Source organism: Arvicola amphibius, chromosome 8 (assembly GCF_903992535.2).
Source record: "Arvicola amphibius chromosome 8, mArvAmp1.2, whole genome shotgun sequence".
NCBI lineage: Eukaryota > Metazoa > Chordata > Mammalia > Rodentia > Cricetidae > Arvicola > Arvicola amphibius.
In genome coordinates, this window is record NC_052054.1 from 28,513,112 (window position 1) to 28,535,417 (window position 22,306).

The 22,306-nt window shown below is 45.4% G+C and overlaps 1 protein-coding gene across 1 annotated transcript in view; it reads left to right on the forward strand.

Moving 5' to 3' along the window:
• Positions 1-22,306, forward strand: part of Map3k5 (mitogen-activated protein kinase kinase kinase 5) — a 210,988-nt gene that overhangs the window by 171,931 nt on the left and 16,751 nt on the right. Inside the window, exons 18-24 of the mRNA XM_038339073.1 lie at positions 1,347-1,452; positions 6,022-6,179; positions 8,572-8,749; positions 9,520-9,540; positions 15,533-15,710; positions 15,802-15,970; positions 20,801-20,986. Coding sequence (XP_038195001.1) covers positions 1,347-1,452; positions 6,022-6,179; positions 8,572-8,749; positions 9,520-9,540; positions 15,533-15,710; positions 15,802-15,970; positions 20,801-20,986 — 996 coding nt within the window. The remainder of the gene's footprint in view (positions 1-1,346; positions 1,453-6,021; positions 6,180-8,571; positions 8,750-9,519; positions 9,541-15,532; positions 15,711-15,801; positions 15,971-20,800; positions 20,987-22,306) is intronic.

The following is a 22,306-nucleotide window of genomic DNA, read 5'->3' on the forward strand; positions in this document are numbered from 1 at the left end:
AGAACTCTTCAGATTTCATGCCTATTTTCTAAATGGGTCATTTGTTTTTATTTTTTGGGTTTGTTTTGTTTTGACTTTGATTTTTGCGGTCTTTATGTATTCTGGATATTAGTCCCCTGTCAGATGTATTGCCACAAAGACTCTCTCCTATTCTATGGCCTTCTCTTCATTGATTGTTTCTCTAACTATGCAGAAGCTTTTTAGTGCATGAGGTCCCACTTGTCAGTTGTTGGGCAGAATTCCTAGGCAAATGAAGTCCTATTCAGAAAAGTCCGTTCCTGCCCATGTAAGTTGTAGGGTTCTGCCTATCTTCTCTATTAGCAAAAACTAATCAATTTTTGACGGAGCCTGGTTTTCTTAAAGTGTGTTCCTTCTGTAAACAAAGCCAAAAAGTACAACCAGGAAGTAAAAAAATGAATCACATTTTATTACATTTCTTAGAGTAAGCAAGGAAAGGTTTTTGTTGTCGTTTGTTTTACTTTGAGTAAAGGGGTGCACCTCCTGAACGAAGAGAGGACTTTCTTGGGGAGCCTGTCCATACATATTGACATTGTACGGGGCAAGTACGTGCCTGAGCATGAGTGATTTAAGGTGTCCATCCCAACTGTGTTCACTTTAAAGGCAGAGATCGCATGTTTGAAGGGTTAAAAAGCACGCATAATACTGAGACTTTAGAATGACAGTGAGCAAAGATTACTATGGACTAAAAGAATGGGCATGATGGCGGGACTGTGGTGGGGCACAGACCTTTAATCCTAGCACTCGGAAGCAGAGGCAGGCGGATCTCTGCATTCGAGGCCAGCCTGGTCTGCAGAGCAAGTTCCAGGACAGCCAGGGTTACACAGGGAAACCCTGTCTCAAAAGAAAAGAAAGGGAGAAAGGAATGGGAGTGACTGTGTAGTGGTTCTTCTCAATGTGAGGTCTCTTAGATGGGCAACAGCATTCTCCAATACTGCAGGTGATGTCCTGAGTAACGTAAAACATGTAAGAAAACAACACAGGAAAGAACATAAAGTGACTGGGACCTTGAGACGTTATCAGTTATATAGGTGTTGTGCACAGGTAACCCAGGCTGACTGTAGAAAGTGGTGAGCTTTCCCTTGAGGCCATGTTTGACCTTGTGACCTGAACAGGCAATTATAAGCAATTGATAGCATATCAATCAAAAATTATATCAAGAATTCTGTATTGAGAAGAATTCTCTATTGAGATCAACTAGTAACAAAGAACACAGTAAGAATGTCATTGTTTGTTCTGAGGGCATTTATTTTTTTAATTAGACTTAAGTCAACCACAAACAGCATCTATAAAAAGATGACATTCTGATTGGAGCATTCTTTCCCTAGGGTGACAATGTATTGATTAATACCTACAGTGGTGTTCTCAAGATCTCTGACTTCGGGACATCAAAGAGGCTTGCTGGCATAAATCCCTGTACCGAAACCTTTACAGGTAGGTTTTTACACTAATGATACAGATCTTGGATAATTAAAGATGCAATTGCTGAGCCCGAGTGTAAGGTGAGAGATTAACTGAGCCAGGGTTCTCACGGAACACTAATGTCGGATTGCCTGGTGCTCACTGGTAAGTGTTCTCTGGGGTTTAGCTTACTCTTCCTGTCTTCTGTGAGTGGCTCATTCTTCTGCTTTATGCCACCAAAGATTATTTTCCACTTTCAACTTTATTTGTTTTCTTTTATTTGTTTTGTTTCCTGTCTTTTTTTCCCCCCGGTTTATAGCCACTCCAACCCTCACATGCTATTTTTTTTAAACAAACATTCCCTAGGCCAGCTTCTCTGAGTCTTACTCATCCCCAAATCACTTCCTATCTGGGCTCCAATTTCCCTCTTTCCTAGTCTGTTTTCTCCCAGAAATCAATTCCCCTACTCCACAATATAAATAACCTTAGGATTTCAATTCAGAAAAAGGAAGTGACTCATCCCCAGAGGAGGTGGAGGATGAGGAATTAGGCAATGCGCAGGGGCTGAGCTGCCTCCAGTGCTTAGTCCTGGGAGGGCGGGGACAGCAGGTTCTACAAAGGTGAAGCAGGCCAAGAGGGAACTAGAGCCCAACAGATGGGTGACTGCTCATTAGATCCTGGCCTGCAAACTCATCTCTGCTCCATATTCATAAGCTGACTCTTCAGAAGTGTTACGCTCTGTTATTATTAGAGAAGGGAGTGGGGCCAGAGCCAGAGATTGATATAACAAAAACAAAAACATGCATGTTGCCCATATCAAGGTGCATCGTATGAAATTCCCAAATAATTAATAAAAATATTATGTTGGGGGGGAAAAAGAAAAAAATTAAAGAGGCAATGATTTATCTTTGATTTAATGGAAAGCAAAATGGCCAGATGTGCTCATTTTTAAATCCCCTGGGGTAGGTAGAAAAGCATCCATTGTGTGCATAGGGACATTGCTGGAGAGAAAAGGGAGGTATCTGCTAGTCGTGGTAGTTTGTACATGATGGGGCTTAGGATTTCAGCCCACCCTTTGACCTTCAGCCCTCGGTCAGTCTTCCACCAGTCTCCAGCTACCTCTGTGCCTGTGCTGGTGGCCAGAGAGGCAGAAGGATGAGGGAGACATTCACAGTACGCCTCTCAGATCCTCTAGTCAGCACCACCTCCTACACGCCACACAGTGTATTCCCGGCACAGGATTCCCCATATTTACAATGTATTTTTAAAATGTATCCAAACCTTCCAGCAACTCCTATGTTTGCGTTTCTTTTCTCGTTCTCTATCAACTTGGCAAGAGGTGGATTAGATGCTGCCCAGACTCGGTAACTTGGGAGGTGATAATTCCAACTTCTGTGCTGGTTTTGGACAGGATGCTGACTTAATAACCTCTTCTCATCTTAAAAGCTTGTCTGCAATCCCCCAAGGCATTGTAGGGAAAGAGTCCTCACCAGGGCCTTATGCCTGTAGCTCTCCCACTGGCCACACATGAAGGTGACATTTACACCAGTGACTAAATGATTTCATATCTTTCTCTAGTGCTGATCTGAGAGCCACGGCATGCAGACCTTGGTCCTTGCAACACAGGGGCCTTTTTAGCCCTAACTTGATGCTCTTAGCGGCATCTCATGGCACCTCATCACCTCTGGTGAATGTGGACCTGGCTCTGTTTCACCTCTTGGTGATTGGATTGAGGGGAAAGGCAATGGTAGTCTTCATTTATAGAGCACCGACTGTATACTTTGTTTGGGTGCACAGTGTATTATACACACCAAAATTTGTATATGAACCTAATCCTGAGGTATCATTATCCCTATTTATGGTGAGAACATCAAGGTTCAAACAGTTTAAATAACTTGCCCAAGGTCACAGAACTGGTTAGTAATAGATCTGAGGTTTGAACAAGACTTTACATGCTAAGTGGAATTAATTATCTTCTCCTCAAACCTTTCCCACCCACACTCTGCCCTGTCTCCATGGAGGGCCACTCTAGACCTTGGCTGTCACTGACACCTTTTCTCACGCTCCAGCCCAGTCATCCAGGAAGCTTGTCTGTTCTGGCTTCAGAATGTATCCGGAAGTGGACGGGCAGTCACCCATCCAGTGCCGCTGCTCTCCCAGCACACCGGCCTTGCAGAGCTTCTGGTTCTCTCCTTCCACGTTTGCCCCCTCCTGGTCCTCAACACTGCAGCTAAATGATGATATAACATCCACCAGCGCCCTCAGTGGCTGCAGTTCAGGGTAAACGGAGCCTAAGCCCATACATGGGACAAGACGTGACCTGCTTTAGAGCCCAGTTTTCAGACCCCATGTCTTACTGACGCAGCATCAGAAACACAGACTGCCCGCATTTCCTCATAGTGTCCCCTGCTTCCCTGGGCTACTGCACAAGGCTGGAACTAGGGCCAAGGGCTCCTACAACTCCCCCTCTGTACCGTCCATACCCTTCCAGCTGTCTGGCTTTGCATAACCCCTCATCTCCCTTCTCAGTTGATTTGTATCCACTCTTACAGTTTGTCTTTAATAATGAGTCTTGACCTGCCTTTGAGCCATTAAAACAGTGGGAAGAAAGAAAGAAAGGAAGGAAGGAAGGAAGGAAGGAAGAAAGGAAGGAAGGAAGGAAGGAAGGAAGGAAAGAAATCAAAAGGAAAAGAAAAGACATGACTGCTCCTAGAGATGGTGGAGGAGAAACTTTATTGTCGGTAGAGAGGGAGAGCATTGGCAGAGGTGGGGACATCTGGGAGAGTCCAGAATGGACATAACCAGGCTGAGCTAGGCCTTGTGGGAAGAGGGGGAGGGGAAGGAGAAGGAAGAGAGGGGAACCAGGAACAGCAGCCAGGAGGCCAAAGGTACAAAAAGGGGCAGGTAACCAAAACATATGAGGACGAGCCTCTGGGGGAAGGACAGCCCAGCCCCTGGGCTGAAGAGTTCAGACTGGAGGGCTGGGTGTGCCAGCCATACCTGGCAACAGGTGAGTGATGCCGGAAGCCCCAGGAGGCCAGTCCACGTTGATATGTTAGAAAGGTACTGCAGACATTTGTCCTGGGTTTGAAGCGCAATAGTTCTCAACCTTCCTAATGCTGCAACTCTTTAATACAATTCCTCATGTTGTGGTGACCCCCAAACAGAAAATTACTTTCGATGCTACTTTATAGCTGTAATCTTGCTACTGTTATGAATTGTAAATATCTGATATATGGGATATCTAATATGGGCCTCCTGTGAAAAGTCCTTAATCCATAACAGGGTCACAAACCACAGGCTAAGAAACACTGTATCAAAATCCATCACTAAGGACCACGGCAGGAATTGCATCTGTTTAATAGACAGAATCACATACTCCAGAAGTTTGGGGATTATTTTTCATCATAGCTCTCAGAATCTTGGTGCTGTCATGAGTTAAGAAATAAGGATGGGGGCTGGAGAGATGGCTCAGAGGTTGAGAGCACTGACTGCTCTTCATGAGGTCCTGAGTTCAATTCCCAGCAACCACATAGTGGCTCACAACCATCTGTAATGAGATCTGGTGCCCTCTTCTGGCAAGTAGGCATATATGCAGACAGATCACTGTATACATAATAAATAAAAGTCTTAAAAAAAGAAATAAGAATGATCTCTTTTTTCCTAGCTATTTTTGTCTGTGCTAGGGCTCACATATATGCTAAGTAAGCACTGTGCCCCTAAGCCATATCTGTTTCTTTATGGACTTCTCCCCCTTTAAAACATGAAGAATTGTGCAATTAATGAGTGCCATGCAATGCTTGAATACATACATACATTGTTTAATGTGGCACATTGGTCTCCCCAAACATCTAAGCATTTGTGTGAAAGCGTGAGTCCCCTGTCTAGTTTTGTTTTGTTTTTTTTAACATTTAACATCATCGCTACCTCCTGTCACCTTGATATAGAGTAGGAACCGGAACTTCTTTTCTCTGGATTAACAGTGCTGACTGAGCTACTGGCGCCCGTTCCTCTCACACACGCACTTTCTCCAGGTCCTAATAACCACTCTCCTGCTCTCAGCTTTGATGAGACCGGGACGTGTCATTGTCCTGGCTTCCTTCGCATACCGTAGCGATCCCCAAATGGAAACATGTGAGTCAAACACTGGGTTTAAGAACTAGGAGCTATAGCTTGAAAGAGATCATTGAGTGAACTAGAAACTCTCTGGAAAAGTTCATAGAATGAGAGCCTTTATATATTGGAAGAACTGAATGTAGAAATATGTGTTGTATTCCCTATTGTTCTGGACAAATAACCATGGTCGGAAGCCTCCACGAGATCCCTTAGAGGGATATTTCAGCCGTATACCACTTTAAGAATGAGAACACACCGCTTGTAACCAGATGCTGTTGGTGAACCATTAGTTTCACTGATAAAATCCATTATAAACACCTCCATTTCTACTCTCCTTGACTGCAAATAAAACTGGATCGCAAAGAAAGACTGGACATTAAGACCTGGACCATATTTTTTTGACTGTGTTTAGGTAGAAAAAGTGAAATGTTATTAAGTATTAGTCTTTCCCTTTCTAAATTGGAAATATGTTTACATTATTTCCAGGTACCCTGCAGTATATGGCACCAGAAATAATCGATAAAGGACCACGAGGCTATGGGAAAGCCGCGGACATTTGGTCTTTGGGCTGCACTATCATCGAAATGGCCACTGGAAAGCCGCCATTTTATGAACTAGGAGAGCCGCAAGCAGCCATGTTCAAGGTCACACATCACAGATAAAGATTTGTCTGGATGTTTTGTGCATGTATGAATGTCAAAGTTTGTTAGGAAGGAAACCTAGGGAAACGCATGGTACAATTCAGTCAGTGCAGGGAGCCCGGCTCTCCCCACTCTGCCGTCCACACCTGTGCCTCGGCCTTGGCTTTTGGCTTTCTCAGTTCTCAGCTGTCACTCGATGTGACCTTTTACAGCACAGCATAAATGCTCCAGGACTCAAAACTCCGTAAGAAATAGTGTGACTATTTTCCAAGTGGGAAAATGTAAGGACTTTTGGGGCTGGGGATCTGTCACACTGGGAGAGCATTTGCCTAGCATCCCTGGGTTCAATCCATAGCACATCAAAACATACATACATACACATGCAAACACATGTTCGTGCACGCACACATACATAAATTCTCAAAACAATATTTAAATCTATTTAGAAATCACATCTAATTATTTTCCTTATTTCTCTACCACAGGTGTTTAAAGAATCCATTTTTATAAAGGGTATAATTACCACCTTAAGTAAATCAACCTTATTTTCATATGTCTGTTCTTTTAGTGTGTTTAGCAATGAGTTAATTGTAGGAAGTGAGAACACACTCCACCCCAGTGTAGAGGGCAGTGATATAGAAACGGGCCTCAGGTTTGGAAATCTGAGGTCTGGGTAAGGCAGTGCCGTGCCTGAGACCTTATGATCTTCCCCAGCCAGGCTGCCTGTTTCCCAGGAAACGAAGTTCTGTGCCTGCTCTGTAGCAGATACTTCTGAACATCCATTATCCTCAGCCTGTTGCCCGCCACAGCTCAGCCCTCACTCCCTCTGTGTGTGGCTTCTTGCAAGGGTCCCTGTGTTTCTTACATACCTTCCATGTTTGTACATAACGTGATCTACTTTAAGCTTGTTGTAACACAGTCGATATGAACATGAAGAATATATGTAGGAGGCTCTGTGTTCTATCCCTCGCTCTGAGCTCTACCCTTGACACTGAAGAAAAAAAAAAAAACAAAACAAAAATCCAAAACCCAGAATGCAGATCAAACCTGCAAGAGCAATGAGAGTCAAGAGTGTCTTTCTCTTCTCCTGGCCGGGCTCTCGCCATTCTTTAGACTTCTCTAGAATGCTGGGAAGAAATGCTGCTTCATGACCCATACTGCAGTGGTTAGTATGTAATAGTTTAGCGCACCTCCATCGCTGAAAGGCAGCGTTGCATGTTCATGGGAAGCTCCACTCTCTCAGGCTAGCTCATCTAGCCGCTGACATTGACTGACTGTATTCTGATACAGATTCAACATGCTCACGTTATTTGGAACATTGGACAAGTTATTTGACCTCCTTATCCTCAGTAGATACAGAATGGGGAGAATAAAATGATCTCTCACAGGAATTTTTGGAGCAATATGAGAGCTAATCTATGCAAAGCACCTAGAATTATTTTTAGTATAGAGTAAAGGCTATATGGCTATTACAAATATATTATTTATAAAAATACATTTATATACATCAAAACTACATGAAAAGATCATTATATTTATTTTTTGCATGTGTGTAAGAGAGCATGAGTATTGTGTGTCTTTAGTCACTGACCCATACATGTAAAAGCCAAGGGACAATTTCTTTCTTTCCACCTTGAGTTCCTGGAATCAAAACTCGGGTCCTCAGGCTTGCTTGACAAGCACTTTTAAATGAGCCATCTCACTTGCTCCTTTAAGGTTTTTTTAAAAAATACTAATGGTAGGAAGTAGGTTCTAACTGTAATATGAAATATGTTTTAATTTCAAAGTGCTTTTAAATATTTCTTAACGCTGGTGATTTGAGATGGGGAAATACAAGTTATGCAATAGGGGAAAGAACGTGGGCTTTAAGTAAAACAAATCAAGATGCAACCTCATGTCACTGAAGCCTTATTTTCTTCATTGATATAAAATAGACAATATTTAATTCGCCAAGCTGTTGAGAGGATTCGGTGAGATGTGCAGATGGGAAGTCTCCAACCCCCACAATATCTGCCATGACACTATTCTGAACAACTCAGTGATCACAACAAATATCTTTTATTGAGTGCAGGGTCTACTAATGAGTTAGTTCTCAGTCTTTGAAGGACTGTCTTCATACTTTGTAATGTAAATGTCTTCAGCTAGTTACTCTTCCTACATCCTTCAAAACATTAGAAAAGCATTCTGTAAGCTTTCTGTAATCGACAGGAAGTGCATTCCAAGTCACCTTGAGAAAAAACACAAGCAGGTTGGGGATATGGCTCAGTGTCAGGAGATGTTTAATTCCTGGTGCCACAGAGGAAAAAGAAAAAGGGTACAGGGGAGGGGGGAAGGAGCGGGGAGAGAGAGAGGATCAATGCTCAGGAGACTCATCCTGCTCTTGAATATACTTCAGGTGGGGATGTTCAAGGTCCACCCAGAGATCCCAGAGTCCATGTCGGCTGAGGCCAAGGCATTCATCCTGAAGTGTTTTGAACCAGACCCTGACAAGAGAGCCTGTGCTAATGACTTGCTCGTTGACGAGTTCTTAAAAGTTTCCAGCAAAAAGAAAAAGACACAACCCAAGCTTTCGGGTATGTTGTTACACGAGGGTGTGGGTCAGATTCTAAATCTTAAGCTTTTAAAAGGGAAAATGTCCCCATAAGTAAACATCTCTGCTCAGAATCACTGGGAATTGGGATAGACAGCATATTGGTTTTTGGTCATTCGGTTCTGTATCAGGAAGTCATGTTACTATGAATTTCACAAATGCTGGGACCTCGTGCACAATGATCTTCCATCACATAGGTTATAGTTACTGCACCAGCCTCTAGCACATTCTAGCGCCGGGAATTTCACAGTGTGAAAGAGGTAAACTGAGTCCTTCAGAGTTGAAACTCCGTGTCGCTACTAATGGGCTACAGGTTATAAAAAAAAAAAAAAAAACCTCTTAAATTTCCAAATATCTGGGTAATATAACCTTTTAATTGCAGGCTGTAGAAAATACCTGCTACTTCTCAGAGAATATATTTCTGAATAATTAGCAGAAATGGAAGGAAAGAAAGGATGAAAGAAGGAAGATAGGTGGTTGGTTCACTGATAATTAAAATATAAGTATAGGTTATAAGTGAATTTTGTCAGTAATTACATCATTTGTTTCAGAAAGAGAAATGAAGTAAAGGAACCATTTGTCTGGCATGTGGGTGTTTATACTGGATAAGGGCAGACAGATGGATATTTGGAAAAGACGTTGATCCCATTTCAAGCATTTGTATTTTTGTTGTTGTTCTCGTTGATGACTTCCCAATTTAACCATAAAGCTATGTGTGTGTGTTTATGCTGTTCCCTTTTTTTTTCTCCGCAGCTCTCTCGACTGGATCGAATGGTGAGTTGGCTTCATACCATTGCCCACTGGGCTGAGATCTGGCAAATTGCGATACACTCCGTACTTTCACGGCGGCCTCCCCTCTGCCCTTGGCTTGCTTGGGAGGCTTCTGAACACCAAGGACTTGTACAGCTGTCAGCCTGAGTGCAGGGCAGTGACCGTTTGTGAAGTCATCTGTTGGGGTGAAGGCTGGATCTTCTTTTCAGTTGGCTGCTTATGGCTTCTTGGGAAATGTCAATACCATACACCTTCGTCTGGCATCTTAGGACAGACATGGACTCCAGGGGGCCAAGAGCTATGGTTTTGGTTCCTTGGGTCATCGTTTGCAAATCATAACCAAGAATCCGAGTTTGCCCTCAAGTCAGCTAAAGCATTTCAGAGAATACTAAAGAAAGGGGCGTGGCTGCGGATGAGTGGTTGATGGAAGTGAAAATGGCTTCAGTTGTCTATTGTGTGTGTGTGAGGGGGTCGGCACACGTGGGTCTTTGCAGCTTGTTCGGGTGCCTCAAAGCCTAGAGCAGAGGCCCATTCATTAGGCTTTCCCCAACGCGGTCCCTCCAGTTTCCTTCTGCAGTTCTGAGTGGGGGGGGGGGGGGGGGGGTTGGCTCTCAGATCCAGAGAGACAGGCTTATACCTCCTTTCTCCACAGGCATCCTGTGATGTAGAAAGCAGCCCCTGCATTTTTCACAAGGTAGACCCTGCAACGCTGCTTGGCTTTCTGAGCAGCCTGCTTTGCACAGAAGTCAGGGGGTTTTCTTGTTGTTTGTTTATTGTTTTTACATATGTGACGTGCAAAAAGCTTACTTGTTTGAGCTTGTCACCCTGTGCTGATAATAACACCTACTTCCCAGATTTGATTCTGAGACTAAAATGACATTCTGGAAGAGCCTTAGAGCTGTGCCCGGCCTCTCAGTCTGGCCTTGTTTGGTCCCTTCCCACGTGGCATGGTTTTCATTCCCAGGAAACATTACCATCGCTTATGCATTAGCGTCCGTGAGCTTCACGGAGCTCGCTTAATGAGTTGCACTGCTACCCACAGTCTTCTCAGTGAGCATGCGCCTCGGACTAGTGTGGAGATGTAAGGCGCTCTCTGCTGGCCAGCTGTGGCTCTCCCTCTGCATTCAGGGTAATTCTGCAGGAATTTAGACTCTGCCCTAGCTTTATAGTCTAACTCTAGTTAAGATAGTATAAATCCTTAAGATTTTTAGAGAGTCAGTGAATAACTGTTGGCGTCAGGGCTGGGTTACTTTGTTGATAGAGTGGCCTGGAACATGGCTTACCCTCCAGTGGAGGCAAGGAGACCCCTGCTCCTGGGGTTGTGAGAATGAAATGGGCCCACGTGTGACAAGACAGCTGTGACTGTTCCTCCTGCCACTCTCCTTTGCTGGCTCCGACCTCCTGTGCTCAGCCCCATCCTGCCCCCCAGTGGCTTGTGGAGAATGGTGGACCACAGCCTGTAGGCCCCCTGCTCTTTCCCTCAGAGCCCTCCTGATTCTCCAGTTAAAACCCCCTCAGACCTTCCGAATTCTCTGAGCTCTCCTTTCCAGGGATTATCTATCCCCTTTACCCAAACAAGGTGGTGACCTCAAAGGAAGGGGCTCTCCTAAGTCCCCAAGGAGACTGTTGAGGCTCTCGGCTGCACAGATGTCAAGACTCACCAATACTTCCCTCTCCTCCTTAGTAAGCAAGGTACATGTGCTAAGCCAAACCGGGACCCAAAGTAGCATCTCATTGTCCCCTGGAGTTCCTGTGACCTTTATACATCAATAAACCTGTGACCATGACCTGGGTTTCTGAATGGTAGCTGGTAGGACACCTCTTTCCTCATGTATTTGATAGGCCATCTATCTGTTTCTGTCTAGAAATAGACACTCCCCTCTAGGAAGCCTCTGCCCTCAGAACTCTGGTGACCCAGCAGGGCTGGTCATTAGCATACTCTCAGAAGGGAGAAAGCTGGCCATAGGATTCAGGCTCAGATTCCCTGGTGCTCTTCAAGGAATACTAAAGAGGTAGCAAAAGAGGGCAGGGAAGCAGGAAGGGAGCTTGAGCTGGGATGGTGTCACCAACCAGCAGCAGATCCATAACTCTGTAATAACAGAAATGCCCCATTTCTGTAATAACAGAAATGTCTTCATTGTCCAGCACATCAGCCACTGGACCTTTGTGTTTGTCCCACATTCACACACGGCACCTAGGACCGAGGCATTTAAGTGTTAATGTCAATCACCATCTGAGGCTTCCAGCTACCGTGCTGGACGGTGACACCATTCATCACTCTCATAGCTGAGCATGGGGTGGTTTGCTTCATAGCATGGGCTCAGTAACGCTGTCCACGCAGCACAAGGAGAGCTAGAGATGGATGCTCAGTTTGTACAAGTGACTCAGACTGAGCTCCTGCTGGGATTAACCGGGTGCTTGCTAATCATGAGATGTCTGGCCTTTCCCACGGTCTGGAAGTGTAGCCTGGACTTCTGTTCTATGGAAGAAGCTCGGAGACTCTTAAAGCAGCTGAAGTATTTGGGCATCTGGAGACAGCCAGGCTGACTGGGTAGGAGCCTTTGTGTTGGAGGGAGCTTTGTCTCTAGGTTGTCTTGGAGGAGAAGAGCCCAGATGGCCCCTGGTGCTCCCGAAGAGCTGCTCCCATCTGAGATTTCCTCATTGAAATTGCAGTCAGCAAATTCCCTCTTTCCCCAAATGGGAACACGCCTCGTTTCTCTATATTAGGGGCCCTTTCTCCCTGAGATGGAAATTCTCAGCAATCTGGGTCCCATGCACAGATGGGCCACCTGCCCCTTCCCCAACCCATCCCTGACCAGATTCTGGTAAAACTGTCTTTTCGAGGTTTTTTTCCATTGACCCCTAAAATTTAGTGATGCAGACTGTTCTCTAGAGACACACTCTGAGGTGACCAGACTGTGGTGAGGTTCACCAGCCTCTTCAGATTTCCACCGCCAGTTCCCCACGTGGCACTTGGCAGAGCATTGGCGGTAAGGCTCTAGGCGACTGGAAACCTTTCCCATCTCCCGTTCTTTTTCAGTCTGAGAAGCCAGTATATCCATATACTGAGTATCCAGTATATCTGAGTCGGGACCCAGGCCTCCATGTTAAGGGCCTGTCATCTTGTTCCTATGGAAGCCTAGTTTTTTCTCTCAGGCCTGCAGAGCTCCAGAACATGAGAGAGGAAGCCAAACAATCTAGACTAGATTCCCCTATAAGCATGTAAATGAGTATGCCCCAGTACCCTTTCCATCCCACGTCCCAGCTCTAGGGACAGAAGCATCCATCAAAGGCCCCGTTCCCCGTATGGATCCTTTACTCTCAGCCTCCCCATCTGCTCACCCCGGTAGCTTCTGTCATGACGTGATCTTCCTCTGACACCCTCTTGCCTGGCCCTTCCCTTTTCTTTTCTCCTGTACCATCACAGATTTATGTCACGAAGATGCTGCCTGTTGAATATCTGCTTGTGGAAAACATTTCCATAACATTTTTTTCTGACCAAAAAAAATCCATGGGCTGCTCTAGTTTGCTTTCTTTTGCTGTGGTAAACGCCAGAACTAACTGGGGGGAGAGTTTATTTTGGCTTACTAGTGACGGTCCATCCCAGAGGGAAGCCAAGGCAGGAGCTGAAGCAGAGCCCATAGAGCAATGATGCTCACTGGCTTGTTCAGTTCCCTTTCTTTTTTCTTTCTTTCTCTCTCTCTTTCTTTCTTTCTTTCTTTCTTTCTTTCTTTCTTTCTTTCTTTTTCTTTCTTCCTTCCTTTCTTTCCTTCTTCTTCTTCTTCTTCTTCTTCTTCTTCTTCTTCTTCTTCTTCTTCTTCTTCTTCTTCTTCGATTTTTTTGTTGTTGTTGTTTTGTGTTTTGGTTTTGTTTTTTGGGGTTTTTTTGCTCTTTCGATACAGGCTTTCTCTGTAAACCAGTCTGATTAAGGTAATTCTTCAACCAAGGTTCCCTCTTGCCAGGTCACTTTAGGTTTGTGTCAAGTTGACAGCTGAAACCAACCATGACATGGGCTGAAGAGACAGCTCAGTCAGTATAGAATAGAATAGAATAGAATAGAATAGAATAGAATAGAATAGAATAGTGCTTGGCTACCTGGGTTTGGTCCCCAAAACTCACATTTAAAAAAAAAGTCAGGCATAGAAGTGCATGCTTGTGAACCTAACACTGGAGAGGCAGGGGCAGGGACAGGGTGATCCATGGAGCTCAATGGACAGCCAGCTTGGTGTACTGGGTGAGTTCCAGGCCAGTGAGAGACCCTGCGCTTCAAAAACAAAGCGTGTGTGTGTGTGTGTGTGTGTGTGTGTGTGTGTGTCTGTGTGTGTCTGTGTGTGTGTGTCTGTGTGGTCTGCAAACATTACTTGAGAAACAATTCTGGATTTTGGTCCTTTGGGCCCTACACATATCATAAACACATGTATACATATCTACAAACACACATGCATCTGTATGCACATACAGAATACTTGTTTATTGTAGAAAATATGAAAAACCTTTTACCCTTATTTGATCATATCTTCTAGAAAGAACTACCATTAATATTATGGCATAGTTTTATATATTTTCTTTCAGATATATGTACAGCATGTAACATTTACTCACACATACACACACACACACACACACACACACGTGCATATGTACATTGAAGTCCAGAATCTCAAAGTACCCAGAGAAGCTGAAGGCATAATGAAAGGTCCATTATTGGTTGATTTAAATGTCAATTCAACACGTCCTAGAACCTCCTGTGAAGAGAATCTTAGCAAGGGATTGCCTAGATCAGTTGGCCACTGGGTATGTCTGTAGGAGACTATTTTGATTAGGATAATTAGGGTGTAAAGACCCAGTCATTGTGAGCATCGTTCCCTGGGTTTGGGTCCTGGACAGCCTTGGCTTCCCTGAAGTGATGGCTTTTAACCTCGAGTTCTGAATTAGGATGAGCCCTTTCTCACCTATGTTGGGTTTGCCAGGATTTTTCCCCCTTATAACAGAAAGAAACTAGGACGGTTTCCTGCCTTCCAGATGCTTGTGAACCAGAGAGAAGAGTGAGTGATCACAGACGTGTGCTGGGCCATGGCCAGCGCCCCTCTAGTGATTGCTGACTTGCGCAGTGGTGAACAGTGGGAGGGGCCCCTACTGACTGATCAGCTACTGTCTTTGCGACTCGGGTGATCTCGACTCAGCCCAGCTTAAGAGAAATTAAGTAAAAAGAGGTTTCCAAGCAACCGTGGATTCTTTTTTATGACTTTATATTTGCCTTTTTTAGTAAGAGATGTTTGTAATGTTGAGACAGTAAAGATGTTTCTGGCAAAAAAAAAAAATTACTGTCTTTAAAACCAGTGTGGAGAGAATGTAGGAAGCTCCTATTATGCTTTCTTGGTTGCCATCAAAATAAATCAGAAGCCCATGTTTGCCATGGACTTAGGGTCTGGCAACTAGGAATGGCCTTAGAGGTCCCTTGATCCTTTGGTTTCCGAAATTCTGTTAGCAACCAATGCTTTTGCATATGCATCCTCAGGTTGCCATGGCACGTGGCCGTCAGCATATTTGTCTGAGGTAAAGCAGGTTTGGAACCTGTTGCAGCAGCCCCTTAGCATCCCATTCCTTCCCACTTCCAAGGCAGCGCAGATGCTAAGGTGAACCCGCACACTTGTGCAGATACAGCTTAAAGTTGTACATCTCATCCTGTTTCTAGAAGTGGGAACTGAGACCTGTAAATATCAGTGTAAGTCATCGTTAAAAATAGATTAGAACCCAGGACCCGCTGAGCCTGCCGCCTGGTTTTCCCGCCCCGGGAGACATTCCTTTCAGGGTTCAAGAGGCCCTTTTCCACTTAACTGTTGGACAGAGCAAGGCAGGGACCATGATCACATGACCAGCTTCCTCTATGGCGTGATTTGTCTGCTCACTCCCATAATGGTCTCTTTCGCAGATCTGCTAGTCTGTGTGGTGTTTTTAATGTGCTTGCTGCCTTCTGTCTCTTCTACCCACACAGAATATCTCAGAAGTATCTCCCTGCCGGTCCCTGTCCTGGTGGAAGACACCAGCAGCAGCAGTGAGTATGGCTCAGTTTCTCCTGACACGGAGCTGAAGGGGGACCCCTTCTCGTTCAAAGCCAGAGCCAAGTCCTGCGGGGAGAAGGATGCGAAAGGGATACGGACACTCTTTCTGGGGTAAGGAGCTGACTTTCCTGCGTTGGAGTACTCTGGGAAGTGTGTGGCTTAAGGAAGGAAACCCTGGCTGACGCGGCACCCATTATTCCAGCATTCCAGATGAAAACTTTGAAGACCACAGTGCGCCCCCTTCCCCCGAGGAGAAAGACTCCGGCTTCTTTATGCTGAGAAAGGATAGCGAAAGGCGGGCCACCCTCCACAGGATCCTGACGGAAGACCAGGACAAGGTCGTGCGGAACCTGATGGAATCGCTGGCCCAGGTAAAACATGGGGGGCACTTCTCTTCCTCGCGCTTGGCAGTTTATTTGTAATGTAATCTGATTTCTTTTTCTTTTCATGATAGACGTCCACTGGGTTGTCCAGGTTAGGCTCAGGCTATCCCTCTCTATCTCCTGGGTAGGTGGGGCTACAGGAACATTCCACTGTTCTCTGGCCAGACCCTACATGTTTCCCATGTCCTTCCGACATGGGCTTGTGGCAGATGCTCTGAAGTGTGAGGCCGCTGTAGGACCCTGAGTCAGAAGACACACCTGCATGCTGGGTGTCCTAGCCCCTGGGAGACTGAGGCAGGAGAATGGTGCCTTCTATGCCACCCTGGGCTACACAGGGAGACTTTGTTTAAAAAATAATAATATAAAAGCCCTCTTCTTGGATAAACAAAGAAGAAACCTTAAGTGTAGAAACTCTTTGTGAATATTATTGTATGTTGAAAGCAGTGTTACTCTTTTTCTTGCTTGCTGCTCTTTGTTTCCATTCATCCTTCCCCCCTTCCTTCTCCCATTCATCTTCCCTTAGTCCTTCCCCCCTTCTGTCCTTCATCCTCCCTCAGTCCTTCCCTCCTTCCTCCATTCATCCTTCCTTGGTCCTCCCCCTCCTTCCTTCCTCTATCCCCCCTCAGTCCTTTCCTCCTTCCTTCTTTTCCACCCTTTTTCCCCTCCCTCTCTCCTCCCGTACCTTCCTCTCTTGCTTCCTTCCTGTTCTTGTACTTTTTAACAGAAGAACTTGTGGTGTTAAGGTATTCACAGCCCTGCTTGAAACAGTCAGATGTTGAGACTAATGGACCCTCAGGAGTCATGTATGCGCTCTGTTTGAGTCCACGTTGGTGTGCATGACTTAGTGGCCATGCGTGTATACACTACCTGGACAGCACAGGCAGATTCTCACGTTAAGACCCTCCACCTGGGGGCTGGAGAGATGGCTCAGTGGTTAAGAGCATTGCCTGCTCTTCCAAAGGTCCTGAGTTCAATTCCCAGCAACCACGTGGTGGCTCACAACCATCTGTAATGGGGTCTGGTGCCCTCTTCTGGCCTTCAGGCATACACGCAGACAGAATATTGTATACATAATAAATAAATCAATATTTTTTTTAAAAAAAGACCCTCCACCTGGCCCCTCCATAGCGCTTTCGCTGTTCGTTCCTTCAGTCAACACACAAGGATTAGGCCACGTGGAATAGCTGCTCCTCTGATCACTGGAAGCATCAGTGGGTCTAACAGAAGCCTGGCTTATGAGGTCATTACAGTCCCACAGGGAGGAACTGGCAGCAACGAGCAACTGTGTAGTATGGTGCAGTGCCTGCGCACAAAATAACTAAATAACTATTTTCCCTGTTGCGTTAGCTGGCTAGGACTGCCATAACAGAATGCTACAGACCAGGTGTCTCACACAGCAGAGACTGGCTTTCTCACAGTTCCAGAGGCTTACGGTCCAAAATCAGGAGGTGGGCACAGTGACTGTCTTCTGAGGACTCTCCCCTATGTGGCTGTATCTCAAGATGCCCTTCTCTCCGTGTGTGGGCACCCCAGTGTCTCCTCCATTTTATGAAGACCTCAGTCCCAGTGGATTAGAGCTCCATCCTTAAGACCTGACTTAACCTTAGTTATCCCTTTAAAAGTCCTCTCCCAAACATTTACCCAAGGAGTTAGGCCTTTCGTATGTCAGGGGTAGGGTTCACAGTTTCACTCCTGGGGAAATACTTTCCCAGGAAAGTATTAGGTCTGTTTACAGATACAAGGAAACTTTTCCTCTCCATAGATACACCAGAGAAAATAGGATTCCCACGGCTCCAGCACAGTAGGCTACAGCTCAGACCTCTTGTGAATGCAATCTTTCATCCCATAGACGGTAAATCCTCAACACGATGCCTGTTGTCCTCCATTAGTCCTATGGACACCAGGGACCCGACCACCTGCATGAACTGCTCATGGCCATGGTCACTGTGGACTTCCCATAGCTTCTTTCCTCCTTTGGTCCTGGGAAAATGGCTACTAAGATGGTAGAGGAGTGGACCAGGCTATTAATGGCTCTCTCTCCAACAGCTAGGCTGTTCTTGTCTTTCATCAGGACAGATGTGGAACCAGGCTCTCTTCCTTGCCTCTTTCTTACTGTTCAGCTCTAGCTGTGTCTTGAGAGCCCCACAAGGCATCTGTGCTGTTCCTTGAGCTTAAACATTGTGTCATCATAGAAATTCCCCAGTATCCACCTTTTGGATCCCATAAGAACAATGTGTGTGCCAAGAAAGACTCTGGCTGTAGGAAGAGCTCAAGTGACACCATCTGTACCCATGGAGAGAAACCTCGGGTGGCCCTAGTGGAAAGCTGTCTCAAGCAGTGACCTAGAGGCCCAGGGAATGAGTGTTCTGACATGAGAGGCAGTCAGGCCTCTAGGTAGGGGGATAGGGTAGAGTTCATGGATGCTGGGCATGCCCATGGGAGTCATTCAAGAACCGGACAGACTGAGTTAGGGAAAGCCAAGGTTGGAGGGAGGGAGTGGGTGCATGTCTTCCAGTTCATTCGGTCACTCAGCAAACACTGCCAAAGGCCAGCTCTGTTCCAAGTGCAGGGGATAGAACAACGAACAAAATATAGCTCGGTATCTCACTGAAGCTGACATTCTAGTAGAAAAAGAAAAAGAAACCGGTAGCTGATTGTTAGATGTATCATAATCATGCCTCACAGTTCCTCTGGCCATTATCCATGTGTGTGCTCATTTAATCCTCAGGATGCCAGTCCTACAGGGTTGTCCTGTTAGCAGCCACCTTTTCCAGACATGCCTGTAACCCAGCATTTCTGAGCAGAGATGGAGGATCCTGGGATTGTGACTAGCTAGCCTGGCAGAAAGAGAGGGCTATAAGTTGAGTGAAATACCTTGTCTTGTATAAGGCAGAGAGGAGGGATAGAGGTGAATGCCCAATATTGACCTGTGACCCTTCACATGTATGCATATCTGCATATCACACACACACACACACACACACACACACACACACACACGACTGGAGAGGACTTTTTCAGAAAACCTGTGAATGCTTGGGAAAGGCACGTTGTCAAATGCTTCCATTGTTCTGAGCCTCGTTTGCCCTGCAGATCATGCTCACAAAAGAAGGCCCTCGAGTGAGTTCACACAGAGGGGCTGGCGTTAGCACAGAGAGAAGGGCTGAGCAAGTGAATAAAGTTGTCTGGACAGGAAGCATTTCCCAGAGCAGAGAACGTTCTTTCATAGGACAGCAGCATGCACGCGTCCAAAAACCGAGAGCAGCATGGTTTTGTTTTCTATTTTAAAGCAAACCTGATGTCAAAAATAAATGCTCACTGTCTATGCCATTGGTAGAACAGTAGGGTTTTTCACGGAGCCGAGCTCCCAGTGTCTGAATAACTTGGTTTTCTTTCCTGATATCTTCCTGGTGTTATGAAGTTGCCTGTGAATCTTCCCTCTGGCTGTCATTTAGTTTGTGGTGAGAAAAAAAACAAAGTGTATAATTGTTCTCAGTGTAATTTTAAAATGTTTCTTTAATGACAGCCTTTGGGCTTTTCAATTTAGACTTTTCTCATGAGAACTAAAACATGGAACCAAGCTCCCAAATCAAGATTTTATGTAGACAAAGAAGTCAGTCAGTGGTGCTTTCGAAAATTTTTTGATGGTATTCTGATAATTGGAATTTTATTGGTCCAGTGGAGAAACTTAATTTTAATAATATAGTACGAAAATGCAGTATGAAGTAGTAATGAGCTTAATAAAATTTCTGTTGGTTCTTGAAGTTAAATGAGGATCAATAACATCTTTAAATTAGGCTTTTTTAAAGATTTGTTTATTTATTACATATACAGTATTCTGCCTTGCAGAATAACATACTGCCAATAGAGGGCACCAGATCTCATTCTAGATGATTTTGAGCCACCATGTGGTTACTGGGAATTGAACTCAGGACCTCTGGAAGAGCAGCCAGTGCCCTTAACCTCTCAGCCATTTTTCCAGCCCCAGATTAGGCTTTCTTTACAGAAGCAGTGTGCCAAGCTCAAAGTAAAAATAAGTAAATAAATAAAATTACTTTGAAGGAGAGATCTATTTAAATGTATAAAAATTGTGTTTTTATAACTGATCACTCAGTGGTTGTTAAGGAATGGCTCCAATGGGATATCTGAGACTGGACCATTTTATGATGAGGAACTGACTTTAAAGGAAGGGGAAGGATGAAGGACATGCTGTGATACTCACACACAGCCATGAGAGAAGTAGCCCCATGGTACCTGGCTGAGCTTGACAGAGAGGAACCTTGGCCATTAAAGCTCCAATGGTTCCATCTTTTCTCCTTGGCTGCTGCTGGCCTTGTGGTGTGCATCTCTTTTCCCTGCCTATTGTCATTTTCAGCTCCCTGCATCTACTCCCTTAGGTGCACTGGACACCCTCTTTTATGACCTTTCTGGGGGCAGACTTGGAGACCAAGATTCTCCTGCTCAGTGCCTCTCTCTCTCTCTCTCTCTCTCTCTCTCTCTCCCGTGTCCAATTAACGTTTCTGAGAACAAGAGTCGTGCTGCCTCAGCTTAGCTCCGTTTGGGCAAAGCATTGCCTAGCTGACTGTGTCCTGGCTACCGAGCACTGTGAAGGCTAAGAGCTGTTTCTCCAAAGGCTGGTTAGTTCTGGCAGTAGTGACGGATACTGACAGGAGCCGCAGGGTTCAAACCATACCCCTTTTCGTTAGCAGGAGGCCTTTTCGGAACTCAGTTCTTCCGAGAGAAGACGATGAGAAAGGGAAGCTCCTGGCTGATGTGTTCGGCCCAGAGTAATTGAGGCCTTATGGGTTTCATTTCCAGGGTGCTGAAGAGCCTAAACTCAAATGGGAACACATCACGACCCTCATCGCGAGCCTCAGAGAGTTTGTGAGGTCCACTGACCGAAAAATCATCGCCACTACACTGTCAAAGCTGAAACTGGAGCTGGACTTCGACAGCCACGGCATCAACCAGGTGCAGGTGGTCCTCTTCGGCTTCCAGGATGCGGTAAGTGCGGCGGTGTGCCCTTGGCTCTCCCACAGACTGCTACTTATTAGTTACCAGACTAGGATACAATTGCAATTCTGTTCCCTTTCACCTACTCAGTCATTTCCATTCTCTGTGGATGACAGACGTGAGACATTTATTGGGTTCCCCCAAAGATAAGAGACCCAACAGCTTAACCAACATGGAAAACAGTCACTTACAAACTTACAAACACTCCCATGGCTGGTTTCTCCTAAGCATCCTGTGGTGGCTTGCTGTTTATTTTGGTGGCTTCAGAAGCACGGTGCACTTAATGACGTACGAGACATGCCATCTAGTGGCCATTGAGGAGAATGCACTAATGTGCCCTGGAATGCTCTCTGTTCGATAGGGGATTCCTCTGCCAGCCGTGGTTTTTCTCGGGTTTCCATACAGAACATTCTTAAGAGGTTTGTTTTATAAGTGTTGACTATGTTCTAGCCAGGAATACAATTCAGAGTACAGACAGCTGATGAGCGAAAATTAATACACACAATTAATTAATGAGAGAGGCTACCAACGCTATGCAACCCAAAGTGGAAGCTAGTCTGCAAGTCTGATTCTAGATTCTTCCTGTTATTCTTGAGTAAGGCTTCTCTGTAGACTTTTGTGCCCCAGACACCTTAAGACACTCTCAGTCACCCTCACGGAGATTCAGGAGACAGAGATAAAGGGTATCTTGATGGTGCCTGTGAAGTGAATGAATCTAGAATGGCACTGTATGGTTTTATTTAAATTTAAAAAATTAATTAGCTCTTACTGTATTATTGCTCCAGTATGTAGATGGTTTCTTGACATTTGTATTAGAAGTAACAAATGACCCTTCATTCAAGACTAAGTTCTCGCCCTTCAACGGCCGCTGGTGTTCTGGGTGGAAACTGCATGGCTTCCCTGCTGTGTGAGGAGCAGGAGCAAGGGCCCTGACTGGACTGCAGTCCTGCGAATGGGAGCAGCCAGCAAAGCCCAGCACTAACATTAAATGCTGAGACGTGTTTACCCTGCTTCTGTGGAAACCCAGCCATCTGCAGTGGAGTGAGATGCTTTAGCTAATTTGTGCTTGCCCGCGCATTGGCTTCCGGGCAAGGGGTTGGAAAGCAAACTGGCTGCAGGATTCACAGTGAGAGCTGTTTAGCTATGATCCCGGGCCGTGGGCCCAGGTCAGACACAGACATGCAACTCCCTCGCTCCTGGTCTACTCGCTGCCCGTCCAGTGTTCTCCCTGGGCAGTATGCTGTGGAATGAGGCATTGGGCAGTACGCTGTGTAGTGAGGAGCTGGGCGGGGCAGGTCACAGCTATAAAAG